Raw genomic sequence first — 15,836 nt, 5'->3', positions numbered from 1 at the left:
CTCTGCACTATATTTGCTTATGAGATTGTAATGCAATCATTATAAAATCTACTCCTGAGATTATAATGCACTATAATGCTTATCAAGTTATTGCTTAATTTGATATAAGGAAATCAATTTTGTTCTAACTCCGATGCATGGTTTAAGCCATACTGGCCTTCAAGACACCTAGAAAACAGTCTAGTAGACTCTAGGCCCAAGTGTCACCTGCCAGAAGGTCATAAAAATGCATGAGAGAAGCACGAGGAGATGGGGTGGGAGGAGTTAAGTTGGGAGAGGACAAAACTGTTCTTTGGCACATGGGTTGAAAATAGCTCATTCTCTCCAAAAGCTTAGGATGATCTAAAACCAATGGTGCATCCTACGGTGGGGGCTAATGGGGTCTCTGAGCCTACCTTATTCCAGATTTACAGAGAAACGGTGGGCCGACTGAGGTGAGGGTCTTTACATCTAACATGAGGCTGACTCCAGGTCTATGACAAGAAGAAGGACTCATAAACCCCATATTTTATTTGTGGCCATTAGCTGAGTATCTCATCAGCAGACCTCTGTTCTAAGAAAATCCTGACTTTATACAAGACATCCACTTGGGAGCAGAACTGAGATCACTCGACGTCAATGAGAATGGGTAGATTACTACAGAATAATCAGTTGGAAAAGTTGACTAGTTTGGAGAAATTTTTAAAATTTAGATACTCTGCTCATTATACACCAAATCATATTTTGGATTAAATTAAAAAAAGAAGCTAAAGCATGTCAAAATGTGAACTCTAGCTATATTTACGTGATAGGATTTGGCATAATCTTGATTTCTTTTTGCATAGTATTTAAATTATGTCTATTATTGAACAAGTAGAACTTGTGGTATAAAAAGAGAGAAAATTATAACACTTGATCCAATTAATAATTCTACTCTATGAGTCTATTATAAAAAGAAATTATAAACAGGCAAAAATTCATTACAGCTTTGTCTATAATAGCCAAATTTAGGTTAAATTATGGTATATAAACATGGTGAAATGGCATGCATTCATTTTTAAAAGATATTAAGTGACGTGAGAAAACAATAACAATATAATATAATGCCAAAAAAGCAGGATACAAAATGCTACATGCTGTAGGACCTCATTTTTATACAACTATACCAAAATATTAACACTCGCTACCCCTAGGTTCTTATATTAGGAGTGCTTTTTGTTTTGCTTTGTTTTTATTATTATCTATATATCTCTAATCTTCACAAATGGACATACATAACTTTTATTGTTAGGAAAAAAAATCAACACGGGAAAAATATTTTTGCCAGGTCTGATCATTAGTTCCAGTAGCTACATCTTGAAACTCCTGAAGCATCCATCCTCTGTTTGAAGGCTATTCCAAGAGTTTCCTTAGCACAACAGTGCTCAGTGAATGTGCAAAAAATGAATTTACACTTTTCTACCCTGTTGCAGCTGATTACACATTAATAGAGTTTGGGGGAGGCTGTGTGCCAAAGCTGGTTTACATGGCTTCTGTTTTAAATATATGCCAAAAAGCCTACATTTTTAAAGATAAGAAAGGACCAGATTATTAATATTAAATGTGATCCAGCATTATCTCTGTAATTAACACGTATTTTAGTTGAGGTATTCGGAAAGTCACCCTAAAAGTGATGAAATCGTTGGCTAAGTTTCGGCATCAGTATTTACACAGGATGGTGTAAAGTCAATAAACTGTTCATTTTTTGATGGAGACAGCGCTAAGGGGAGGATGCCATTTCTGCTGATGTCTCCAAATAATGTTATTAGAAAATACCAGCAGCAAAGAATGCACTGAATAATATTTTTGAAAATAAGAAACTCCTTAATACATTCCAGGAAGTTGATACTAGGTCACAAAATAATAGGAGAATTAAATGAGCATAAGAAACATATTTGGACTACTGCTTTCCTGATATTGAAGCTCATTCCTGTCTCAATACTACTTGGCATTTGTAGCATGCCTTACTGCGTGCAAAACGCGTTCGGTTGTATTATTTCTGGAGATAGGAGGGATAGTTTTATTACCACATTTTGTGATTGAGGAAATGAAGAGTCTTGGAATTCAAGTGACTTGCCCTAAACTGTCACAACAGTGTCTTCCTTCTGGCATGGGATGAGGGGCTCTTACTGCTGCTCAGAATTACTTCTCTTGGAAGGCAGGGTGCCTCAGATGTCCTTGCCTGCCAGACTGCCCTCCTAGGGTCTGGAGATGCCACTTGTTCCAGTCACATGGGCTCTGAATGCTTTATCTCTGAGAGCCCTGAGTAGGTCTCAGTGAGCAGGAAGTCTGACTGGCTCTGTGGGCACAGTCCCAGGCACAGGCAGTACTGGATAAATCCATCCTTTGGCCTTCTCCTGCTTATCTGCAGCAATTAGAGAGCTTTGGCATCTGCATGGGCACATAGCCTGGCTTCCAATCAGTAGGAACCTTATCTTTCTCTGAGATTTCAGATATAGTATTGTTCTTAGTTTTTATCACTTTTTGGAGGGGAGTTCAGAATCTGATTTTGCCTAAGATGTCAAAATAAAGAGAATCCAGTCCATGTGTGTAAACCTAGGAGCTCTGCTGCCAAACACTCACAAGAGCTCCAGCTGAGGCAGAGGCTGAAAGAAGGTCAAAATACTGCCCAGTAATTCTATATGCTGCTTTCTGCCTTGCTCCAACATTTTAAAGTACTCTACTTTGAGTATAAGCTACTTTTTTAAGCCACCAAAGTCTTACTACTTTCTGGCTCCACCACCCTTACACACTTGCTTAATACATGGTGCACATGTTCAATGTTCTGTACAGTTACTGATCTATATTCTTGCTTTTCAACTCCACTCAGATTTTGCTTTTGCATGTTTGTCCTGTTATATATAGCATGTATACTTTTATTGCTATTGCCTGTGTACTCATCTAAACCCCTCACTTGGTGACATATTCCATGAGGGAAGAAGGGGCCAGGTTGATTTTGTCTTTGTTCCCATCATCTAGATGAGTTAATCAACGAAACATTCAATATTTCATCTGAACCACAAATAATAAATGTTGGCAAAGCTGTGGAGAAAAGGGAACCCTTGTACACTATTGGTGGGAATGTAAACTGGCTCAGCCACCTATGGAAAATAGTGTGGAGCTTCCTCAAAAAACTAAAAATAGAACTACCATATGATCCAGCAATTCTACTCCTGGGTATATATCTGAAGAAAACAAAAACATTAATTTAAAAAGGTTCATGCATCCCAATGTTCATAGCAGTATTATTAACAATAGCTAAGATATGAAAGAAACCTAAGTGTCCATCAACCAATGAAAGGATAAAGAATATGTGATATATTATATACAATGGAATACTACTCAGCCATAAAAGGGAATGAAATTTCACCATTAGCAACAACATGGATGGACCTGGAGGGTATTATGCTTAGCAAAATAAATCAGACAGAGAAAGACAAAATTCTGTATGTTATCACTTATAAATGAAATCTAAAAAGTAAAGCAAACAAAAAAGCAAACTTGCAGATATAGAGAACAAACTTGTGGTTACCATTGGAAAGAAGAAAGGGGGGAGAGGAGATATAGGGGTATGGGATCAAGAGGTACAAAATATGCTGTATAAAAGAAATAAGCTACCAGGATATATTGTACAGCAAGGGAATATAACCAACATGTTATAATAACTAAAACTGGAGTATAACTTTAAAAATATTTCATTTGAAAAATAATTTTATTATTATACCAAAGGATTAAAAGATCTGCTAATTCATTATTGATCTTTTCATTTTGGTGTTTAATAAAATGTAGGTCCAATTCTATAAACATTCATTGAGGACCAGCTATACCAAGTGTGATGTCAAGAACTGAACCACAAAGATGGATGACACAACACCTGTCTTCAAGGAGTCCAGTAAGGGAAGCAACATAAAAATAGGTTAAATTCTTTCCAGATTGAAGGTTCTAGATTTCTAAGTAATACTTCAGTAATAAAGGTATTCGATAGGCATTTTGGTTGTAAAAGGAGAGCAATGTCAGGAATCATTCATTCTTCATAACCAAATCATTAAAAAAATCAACTTTATCTCAAAACATTGCTTAGTTATTTAAACAATGGATAAAGTGGCATCTGACACCCTTTTCCCATTATCTGTGAATTTTCTGGTAGGAAAGGGCCCTGCTGAAGAGCCCCAAAGAGCAGAACTCCCAGTTCTAAATCCACTTCCTCCACTAACTTGATAATGCTCTTGGATCAGACCCTCACCTGTCAATCAAGAATAATATCACCTTGCCATCTAACCGTCAGAAGTGCACAAAATCAGACATTTGATAAGAAAGCATCTACACACACAATTATTTAAAATATAATTTTTGTGAATGTTTATCTCCAAGGAGTTCCATTGTAGCGTTATGTCTAAACAGCTGGAAATAACCAGAATAATCAGCAGAAGAGCATTACTTAAATAAGTTATGGTACCACTTGCAATGAAGTACTCTGTAGACATTCAAAAATGATATTTGGGACAATTAATGACACAGAAAATTTTCTCCAGTCTTTTCTTAGGTTAAAAAAAACAGAATGAAAAAAAAGTCTGGAAGGAAATAGACCAAAATTTAACAGTAATCATCTATAGGTAATATGATTATAGATAATTTTTATTTTTGTATTTCTTTTTATACTTTTAAGCACTTTCCAAATTTTGTACAACACATGGAATTTTTTATTTTTAAAGCTAGGATGTGAACTCTTCAGTTTTTCCTAATTTCATACATAAATAAACAGCATAAAATTATTCTATCATCTGGTTAAACAAAGAAAATGAATATTAGCCCTGTTGCCTCTTCCCAGACATATTTTGGCATTTGATTCAAAGGGAAAATATTGCAAATTTCTCAACTTTCCACTCGTAGAACTTTTTCTTTGAAAAGTTCACGTAACAACAAAATATCCCGGTGGGAAAAAAATTCAGTGACCTAACTGTTTTGTCTACATAATGACAAATCTCCCAAGGTTTCTAAATACACTTGAACTTATTTTTAAACACTGAGATCACTTCTCTAAGAAACCAATTTGAAGAGACAATCTAATTAACAAACATCGATCTTAGCGATTAAAAATGGAAAATTCCCAACTTACCCCAAAACTACAGTCAGAAAAGTAAAAGATCTTTATATGGTTACATTTTAAATAGCTCTGAAAATTATACCTTTTTTGTCATTATCTCCCTACCACAATTAACACCAAAACGCTGAGAATATAGAATATTCTTTAAGTATATATATATGTGTATATTTATACATATACACACATACAGACATATATAATATCTATCATGATATGTGGAAGTTTCATTTTTTGATAGTTTGATATTATATGTACAGAGCTTTAGACTATGGACTGGATTTTTATTTTCCCTGTTGGACTGGATTTTTAACTTTCCTTTGCATGTCCATAAATAATCATCAAGTTAATTGCACTGAATTAATTAACAGGGACAGACTGAGCAACTGCTCTGTTGACCTAGAGTCCTTCTGAAACACTCCAGTGCCATCGCATCACACTGAAGGATGCTCCGGGGTTCACATCAAGGCTGGTGCCGTTCTCAGACAGTAGAACGCCCAGGAATCCCTTGGATTGGATAAAATGCAGGTTCTAGTTGAGGAGGTCTGGCGTGGACCCCGAAATGACATTCTGTCTTCTTAACCAGCTCCCCAGGGAGGCTGATGCGACTTTGAATGAGGAGCCCCAGGAAATGACATTCTGTCTTCTTAACCAGCTCCCCAGGGAGGCTGATGCGACTTTGAATGAGGAGCCCTCCAGGTCCTTAACTGCATTTCATCCTTCTCTGGCTTAGAGCCTTCCCTTGTGTGGGCCTGTCTCAGCTCAGACAGGGGCTCTTTGGCCTCTTCAGCAGTTTAGACTCATCCCAGTAAGGTTGAAGAGAAGGCAGAGGGACGTCAACAGGAACAAAAGAAGGTTCTCATCACACCACTAGACATATGTGCCCATTACCAAGCCGCAGTGTGAATTCATTACTCATCCATCGCTAATGTGACAACTATCTCGTGGGCAGCATAATGCACTGCGTCATCTCTTTTTTGTTAAAATGCTAATTAGTTAAGTACAAACATTAAAATCATACCGTGATCAGCTATACACAGGCCCGTGGACTTATTCTACCCTATTCGGTGAGCAATTTTCCACCCTTAATTAGCACAACCACCATGAGCCCGTCCTCTCTGGGGCCCCCGACTCCCTAGTTCCCAGCCCTCGTCCCACCTCTAACAAGACACTCAGCCTATGTTCAGGGGCATGCATTCCCTTGGTGGTGAGTAAATAAACTTAGCTTTTTTTCTCCCTTTTAAAAAAGTTCTGTTGGTCTTGGTTTTATTCTTTGACAATCCAGGAGCTGCAAAAGTGGAAGTATCTCGCCTCCCTCCACTATCAAGAGGCCCTGGCCTGGACCACATTCCTCAGTGCTTCCCAAGGATGTCTCCATGCTGGTTCCTTGGGCTTAGTCCATAAGCTGGTTCCTCAGACAGGCTAGCTCAGGTAGAAGCTTTCTTCTCCATCACCACATCCCGTTCTTTCCCAGCAGGAACCACGATCCATAGTTGCACATTTGTTTACCGAGTTCTTGCGTCTCTCCTCTACTTCACTGGGTTCCCAAATCCAGCATGGCCAGGGATTCAGGCTGTTTGGTTTATCAGTGAGTCCCCAGCACCTAGCCACATGCCTGTCTTTGTCCTTTTCTCTCCTTCCTACTTTTATTAATGATAATAAAATAACTACAGTTTGAACAGAAAGCTGGGTACTTATTTTCTATTGAGCACTTTTCCGGCAATAGATACAGTATCATCCTTTTCAGAGCGGAAAACTAGAGATCCTTTTGAAGCAATTTGTTCAGTGTAACAGTAACCATGTTACCTAGCTGAGCTCTAGTGATAATTTAGTTTACATCTTAAGATGAAAGGCAAGGTTTTCAATATACTTCTCATTTTCTCCATGTTTTTGCCAAGTGTTTGCTGTGTCTGTGATGTTTCTTCAATTCTTTATGTACATAACTTACTCATATTTTGACAATGGAGCAATATAATTAAATAAATGGTAATTTGTATAGTTATAAGCATTGTGGCCAAGGCTAAACTATCTTAATTTTCTGGAGAAAAAGTTGCACGAGTATTTAGGAAAAATCCATGCTGATTTATTGTCTTTAATTAAAGTTTGTCATTTTGACACATTTATCTCTTATGGCAAATAAACAAAATAGATTCTAACCAGAGATACGTCCTTATGGACTGTAACCCCCTCTTGTATCTGGGTGCAATTTACCTGATCTTCGCTGTCCAAGATGGTGGCCACATACGGCTACAAACACTTGAAATGTGGCTACTTGAACTGAAAGGTTCTAGAAGTGCAAAACAGACACCAGATTTTGAAAACTTAAAATGAAAAGTGGATTGTAAAATATCTATTAATGTTTTAATAATGATTGCATGTTGCAATGATACTGCTATGGATGTATTAGAATATATAAAATCTATTGAAGTTAATTTCACCTGTTTCTTTTTCTTTTTTAATGTGGCCACTAGAAAATTTTAAATTACATATGTGGCACCTACTATGGCTTACATTATATTTCTATTGGATGACATGGACGTAGATGTTTATTTATCTGAACTGATGAAAGCAAGTAAAGTGGCAAATTACAAAGTGGATATAATTTAATTCAGTCTCAGTTAGAAAATGTACCTGAAGCCAGAGGTCTTAGTTGAAATTTACATGAAGAAACCCAGGAGGAAGGGGAAGACAGACTTGGGTGTTTAGAGAAGACAAGAGCCCGTGATTCGATCTCGTGAGATGAATGTAGAACTTGGAGTAAGATGCTTTCTTATCAGATTTCTAGAGAGGAAGACACTCAGAGAGGTTAAGTAACTGTTCAAAGCCACGGTGGTAGGGCTGTTACAGAAAATGTCTATTCCCTTAAGAAGTTGATGTAATTCTGGTTTCCTTATTTTCTCAAACTGAAAACAGAGGTGAAATAAATGACCTACAGTGAAAGTCTGTTATGATTAAAAGGTTTAGACTCAGGCTGGATATAAACTTTACAGAATAAAAATGCTCTGAGCACCACATGTTTTCACTGATCTTGAAAAATCTTTTACTCTGTGGTGGATGGCTGTTTTTTGGCTGAAGACCACACCATGAGTATGGTCAACTGCCCATGGATGGAGGACCACAAGGCACGTGCAGACCAGACAGCCCTGCTGTCAGACTCACACGCTTACAGGTTTGCGATATTTAACAAACTTAGCCTTAGTCTTAGGTAACACTAGGCAGTTATCACTGTGTTCTGGGTAACATGGCAAAAATTATAGGGGAAATACAAAGACAAATTGCATTTAATTCACAGTTTTTCCATGGACCATGCCTGAAAACAAACCGATGACTATAACCCCAGAGAAACACTCAAGGAGGAAGACCCTTGGTCTGATCAGAGAGATGAAGATGGTAGCTTTGCTGTTGTGGCCTTGACCTTGCCCTACCTCATCCAATACAAGTCCAGCATGTTTGGAGGAAGAGGGCAGCAGGAGGGGACTGGAGGAGGGGGATTCTGAGAACAGGAAAGGAAAGGACATAAGTCCTTCTTAATAAGGAAAATCCCCCAGAAGCCTCAGCTATGCTCTTTTTTCCTCTCAGGGCAGGACAGCTCCAATCTGGTGCAGGCTGTGACGACAGAGGAGGCTTATTTTCCCCAAATCTCTCACTCACATAGTCTCCCCATGGGTGAGAGTCAACAGACGGGAAAAAACAAGAAGGCCTCCCAAATCTCAAAATCATAGAAAAAGAATCAAAAGGATAAAATAAAATAAGTATGTGTAAAATGACTAAAGGCATAAAAAGGGGAAAAAAACCTACCAAAAAAAAAAAAAACCCTAAAAAAACCAAACCCAGGCAGACCTGACTCCAAAAAGAACTTCTAGAAATAAGAATAGTCTTTGAAATTAAAATCTATAATGAATAAAAATAATCATAGTTCACATTGATTGGATGATTACTATGTGACAGGCATGGTAAAGTACTGGTTGCGTGTGTTAAATCTTCATAAAATTCTAAGCTGGGCCTCTTACTTCCATTTTGAGATGAGGAAACATGGATAAAAATTTTTAAAAAGCTGATCATTAATAGATTTGGGGTTATAACCAATGTTGAACAGTTACAGACTTCTTTCTCATTATTGAAAATTACAAAAGATTGAAAAATCTACTGAAAATCACAAAGAGCAGAAGAGAGAATTGCACATTGAAAGATGGACGTGTGGACATTTTACAGGAGGCAGCACTGAGACAAAAGCTCCATCTGTTCCCACAATTTGATGTCAAATGTAACTGATGATGGATCTCACAGAGAGGCCGTGTGAACCTCTGCACTTCAGGACCCTTCTTCTGCGGGGAGAAGAGAAGACTTGATCCAATGGCTCCCATCTCCCACTGGTCAGATTTGCCCTGCAGATGTGATGCCCTGCACTTCCGGGATGAGACAAGAAGCCAGGGGAGGAACACGGGGCTTGTCTGTGTGAAGTCTGTGGCCAAGCTGGCCGCTGGGGGAGTCAGTGCCCAGAGCCCTGGAGCAATGTGAGGCCAAGAGGATGTAAGTGCACAGGAAAGGGAGCTGAGATAAGGAGATAGAAGAACAGGAGGGAAAAGTGAGAAAGCCAAGCATGCCTCCTGAGAATTAGAATAGAGAGTGGGGAAGGAGAAATGTAAAACAGAAATGTCTGAGAATGTTCAAGATCTGATGAAAAATAGAGAATCTCAGGTTAAATATCCACTGAGTAGGATATATAAAAAACACACATGCATACATATCACCACTTTAATAACATGATCAATAATCTTGATCTCACTGACATATGTGGAAATTTTTGAAGTCAGAAAGTCATCTCTACCACAATTCAATAAAAAAAATAACTAGAAAACTTCCTCATGTTCAGAAATTAAGAAATAAACATTTAAATAATCCACAGGACAAAGAGAAAAATTAGGAAAGATTTTAAACCTAATGATTTTTAAATATTGCTAATTAAAATTTGTTTGATGTGGTTCAAACAGTGTTTGGGGGAAATTATTAGACTTAAATGCATTTGAACTATTCAAAGTTGCTTGATTAAAGTAAAGGTAAAATTCAATTATATTTTACTATATCTTTACTAGCTAGACAATGAATTTAAGAATATATATATACCATTTATAATAGCACTGAAAATGTCAAATACCTAGAAATCAAAAAAAAAAAAAGAAAACTTGAAAACATTATGAGAAAATTAAAGCCCCAAATAGACGCTCACGTAAGAATACAAACAGATCACATATGAACGAGCCCTTGATACACATATTTGTTGATGTTAACACTGCAAAACAGTGAGGGCATTTGCAGCAACATGGATGCTCCTAGAGAATGTCATTCTAAGTGAAGTAAGCCAGAAAGAGAAAGAAAAATACCATATGAGATCGCTCATATGTGGAATCTAAAAAACAAAAACAAACAAACAAACAAAAACAAAGCATAAATACAGGACAGAAATGGACTCATGGACAGAGAATACAGACTTGTGGTTACCGGGGGGGGGGCGGGGTAGAAGGTGGGAAGGGATAGACTGGGATTTCAAAATTGTAGAACAGATAAACAAGATTACACTGTATAGCACAGGGAAATATACACAAAATGTTATGATAAATCACAGAGAAAAAAATGTGACAATGAGTGTGTATATGTCCATGTATGACTGAAAAATTGTACTGAACACTGGAATTTGACACAACACTGTAAAATGATTATGAATCAATAAAAATGTAAAAAAAAAAACAGTGAGGGAAAGGATGGACAATTCAATAATAATGTTGGGACATTTCATTTTCTATATAGAAAAACATAAAATTATAACCCAGAAGTAGGAGACAATTCCAGGATTGAGAGCCTTAACTATAAAAGAATTAAACTGTAAATTAAAAAAAATTGAAATCTAAAAACTATAAAAATATTTTTAATTTTAAAATATATAACGTGAACTGTAAAATGTAGGAGAACATTTTTATAATCCCGAGGAAGGAAAGGATCTCTTCAACAAGATGCAAAACACAAAATCATGAAAATCAATGAAAAAAGATGGATCAGTTTGAGATTGCAGAGGAAAACAATTAAACATTAAGGCACTAAGAACTAAAGGAAAAGACAAACCAAAGATTGGAATCAAGTATTCGCGGCACTTTTTTTTGCATTCTGTATCACTGTTTTTTTAATGGAGGTACTGCAGATTGAACCCAGGACCTGGTACATGCTAAGCATGTGCTCTACCGCTGAGCTATTTCCCTCCCCTCTTGCTGCACATTTAAATAGCAAAAGTTCAGTATTCAAGTACATAAATAACTTCTCATCAATTGGCAACAAAAAAGGCAAAGGATACGCTAGGTAAATAAGCAAAGAGTTGTCTACGCAATTCACTCAGAGGGAAATACAGACTGCCAATGAAAAGATGAAAAGATTCTTAAACTCACTAGTCAAAACAAGATCCTATTTCACACCCCTTGGCATCGAAGCACACCAAGTTTTGCTGGGGACATAGGGAAACAGGTACTCTGGCACATTTTTAGTATAATCCTTTTGGAGTTGATTTGAAAATTCCTAATAAAATTTAAAATACGCTCTCTCTTACAACTCTCTTTGAATTCCCCGGAGGAATTCAAAATCTAGTTGTCACAATGGTACACATGCAAAGATGTACATTCCAATTTTGTCAGATGAAAACATGGAAACAAACCTACTCTGTTTAGGGGGATGGAAAAATAAACTGTGCTTTATATAACTGGATACTATCACATCTCTATGTACATAAACAAATCACATCTCTGTATCAACACGGATAAAATCTAAAAACAGAACATTGAGTGATACAAGCAAGCTCCAATAGGTACATATATTGTGAACCCATTTATTACATTTGAAGGACCACAAAACAAGAATATTCAGTTTTTACGGTGACTGAAACACACACAACACCCACTTGTAGCACATAAATATAAAACCATGGGTGGAAGAGGGGACAAAGACAGTGTGCAGGACTTTCTGTTTTAATGTATGGCTTTTCCTAAAGGGAGATATGTGAGAAGAAACAGGTCAAAACTTATCAATCCTTTGCTTAATCTCAAGGATGGACAAATTGGTTACATTACTTTTTGTTTGAAACATTTCCTAATTCAACTTAATTGTTTCTTTCTAATTTAAAAGCCAAGTCAGTTGAGAAGCACCCTCTCCAAATGCAGCTGTTATTCAGCTCCTGGTGTTTGCTTGCCATATTGCTGCTCTGTCTGGAATGTTAAGGCAAAAAGAGGAAGGATAAACCATGATATCTCCAATCATGAACCTTCTCTTCCCTAGCTATCAGAGAAGGAGCTTTCTCCCGCTCCACTCCCAGACGTGCGAATTGTTGCCTGAGGCCACAGGAGAGTGCCTCTCAGTTTCAAGTTGATGAACTGGGCCTGGAAACAGCTTTAAACCTTGGGATGTGCTGCATACCCAGGCCTGGACCTGGACACCTGCAGCCAAGGAGCAGAGGGATTTTACTCAGGGCTCCTCAGGACAAATCGTGTGGGTGGACAGGTCTGCTCTGCCTGAACTCAGACTATGGGGTGAACACACTACTATTTCTTTGTTTTGAGAAGTGCTAATGTAAAAATCACAGGAATTCAAAGCAAAATATGTCCTTAGCTACCGCAGCACACAAAGATGGTAAATATGACAGCACAAAGGCTACATGTAACCCTCACTTATATGAAGTTTGGCCCTGTGTTCCTTTAGCCCTTTACAAAAAATATTGCATTTTGTAAAGTTCAATTTTTTTTTTTTGGCTAACATTTAGAATTTGAGATTTTTAATGGAAACTAGATTTCCAGCTTCTTTCCTGAAAAATCTGGATTCTGGTGCTGCTGAGTCTGAATTCTAGAATGACAAGAATTAGTTAACCCTGAAAACTGCCCCCTGCCCCAACGCCTCACCCATTACCTCACCTGCTGGCCCCACCAAGGGTTTCAATTCCCTCATTTTACAGATTAGGAGACTGAGGTCAAGAGCCTTGCCCAACATCAGAGTGACCCTGTGGAGGGAGCTGAGCTGGCACCACGCCAACCAGTTTTCAGTTAATTTGCTAGGCTCCCTTTTTTTCTACTAGATGAAGGCACTTTCCTCATTTCTAATGACACTGTCTGTGTAACTCAGCAGGTGCAGTGGAAATGATAATCATTATGTTTTAACAGAGACTTACTTCAAGAGATAATACAAATAATATAAATGGATTAATTGTCATATCAGCAGGAAGCCTCCACAATTTGGCCAGACTCAAGACGGTAAAAAATTATAAGAGGATATGACAATATAATTGAAAATTGGTATAATTAGAGGTTGCAGAAACACAGAGCATCAGTTTTTCAGGCTGATCTTGACACGTGTGTAATTCCTCCCCTTTTCCTCCACCCTTCCCTAACCTCCCCTCTTCTTTGGAATCTAGAAGAATGTACAAACCCTGCTCTGGGACCCTTTCCCAGCCCTTCCCACAACATACATACTTTTTTATAGATTTTTTTGTCTGCTGAACTTGTTTCTGGATTAAAGATGGCAGACATTCTACACTGACTTAGATGAGTTCTATCCATCATGCCCAGAAGTACTGAGCCACCTGGGTTGGACATTCTTATCCTACACAAAGCGCAGTTTTGTTAGAACCAACTACATGAAGAGATTACATGGATTACAAAGCCCTTTAGAATATAAAACACTGTAATAGCCTGGATGTAAATTGATAGGGAAATGGCTCAATTAACTTTGGCATATTTATACTGTGGACAACTATACAACAAGGCAAAAAGAAACAGAGGTGAGTCTATCTTAAATACTAACATGAACAGATCTGTAGGATGCAAAAGGATATATACAGCATAGGTATATGGTGGTAGTTATGTCAAAAACACAAACAAAAACACATATTGCTTTTGGGTCCATATATGCACATGCAGACGGGCAGAAAATGTGTGGAAACAAGGATGAGATGGTGAGAGTAGACACCTTTGTTTAGATGGGGTGGGGGGAGGTATGAAGGTGATCAAGGTGGTTTTAGCTTCATCTGTATAATGTCAGAGTTTAACATTTAATTTAAATGGAAAATATTTGGGTCACATGTAGCTGTAGGTTCAAACAATCTTTTCATGTAACATGTATCTATGTGACTATTAATTTCTAGTCATAGTCTTAATCATGATATTTGTAAAACATCTGCTCATCCTTGGTAATAAAACTTGCATGATACTGAGATCCTAAACTAGTTTTATAAGTGTGAAAAATCATAGAAGGCATTTGGAAAGTTAAATTCCACCAGTTAAAATCAAGTTAAGTCAACTCCAGGAGTCATAACAGATTTGAGGACACCCAAATTTACCTTTAATTGCAAAGAACAAGAAATACGCGGATGGACTTAAATGAATCCAGGATCTCTCAAATTTCGAATAGAAGCCGCAGTGACAGATTGCTTAATTTAGCTTACCATGAGTTTTATTTCTAAGAATCTATTAACTTTTCAGTGATGGCATTTGCTTTTCTTAACAAAACCGATAGAACACTGGAGGGCAAGTATTGACAAGGAGGAAAAGGAGCCCCAGACTGGTGAGAGTTCAGTGTGACAAGACACCTAGGAAGCAGCAGGGCTGGGACTCCAGCCCTCTGTGCTCTCTGCCAGGCCATGCTGCCTGCTCCAGTTCACCAGCGTGACATCGCCTGTCTCTGTATCCTTGTTCTCAAGCGTTCATTCCTAGCAATGTGGCTGTCTCTATCCACATGTATATCTTATATATCTACCTGCCTGCATATCTATCTATCTATCTATCTATCTATCTATCTATCTATCTATCTATCTATCTATCTATCTATCTATCTATGTATCTATCGATCTATCTATCTATCCATCCATCCATCCATCCATCCATCTACCTGCCTACCCTACCTCTGGAAGCCTTTCCCCCACCCCTGACTCCTAGGAAACTGTACAAGCTTCCTCCTCTCCTCTTCCTCCAGCCCCGCGCATTCCACTTGTTTCCGGGCATCCCCGCTTGCTCCGGTCCCCACGCTGCCTGCCCAGGGACCTGCGTGGAGCTCTCAGTCACCGCACTTACCAGACAGGAGTTCAAGGACGGCGTCCCCGCGAGGGGGCTGTCTGGGGGCGCATTGGGGGTCGCGCCGCCCCGCACTCACCTTGCCCGCCGCGGGCGCCACCACCAGGAGCACCAGCAGGAGCGGTAGCAGCAGCGCGGGCGGCCTCGGCGCCGGCCCGGGGCGCATGGTGGGCGTCCGCTCAGAGCCCCGGCGTGTCCAGAGACCCGCAGGCTCTCAGGCCACCGCTTACCCTGCGCGGCACGTATTGGGGAGCCCGGCTGCAAAGCTCGCTTGGCCAGCCCGCCTGGGGCGGGTTTTGTAGGGCTCAGCCTCCCCACGAGGCTTCTGACTGTGGCTCCAAGGGAGGGAAGAAGTGGCTCAGGTCCCGCCCCCGCCCCCCCCCCCCCCCCGCAGCTCACCAGGCCATGTCCCTCCGACCCGGGCATCGTGCCCAGGAGGCGAGAAAGGGCTGAGTGCCTGCGGGGCAGGTGGGCGCGGATCCAGGGGAAGGGGTTAAGGAGGTGATGCTCCCCAGGTTCTGGGGCCGAGGCGGGGCAGGGGGTGCGGGTCGGAGGTGGGGAACTTGGGGGATGTGCGATGGGGAGGCGGCTGAGTACGGTGGAGGGAGTGGCCAGCGGCCGTG

At 39.3% G+C, this 15,836-nt stretch overlaps 1 protein-coding gene across 1 annotated transcript in view; it reads right to left on the bottom strand.

Annotated features, from left to right (window-relative positions):
- The window catches only part of COL4A3 (collagen type IV alpha 3 chain), a 130,873-nt gene extending 115,457 nt beyond the window's left edge, over window positions 1-15,416 (bottom strand). Inside the window, exon 1 of the mRNA XM_072961766.1 lies at window positions 15,293-15,416. Within this exon, the coding sequence (XP_072817867.1) occupies window positions 15,293-15,379 (87 nt within the window). The 5' untranslated portion in view covers window positions 15,380-15,416. The remainder of the gene's footprint in view (window positions 1-15,292) is intronic.
- Between the last annotated feature and the right edge of the window lie 420 nt (window positions 15,417-15,836).

The sequence above is a fragment of the Vicugna pacos genome, chromosome 5 (assembly GCF_048564905.1).
Source record: "Vicugna pacos chromosome 5, VicPac4, whole genome shotgun sequence".
Taxonomy (NCBI): Eukaryota; Metazoa; Chordata; class Mammalia; order Artiodactyla; family Camelidae; genus Vicugna; species Vicugna pacos.
Note: the sequence above shows the minus strand (reverse complement) of the source record. Positions and strands in the feature narration are given on the sequence as shown.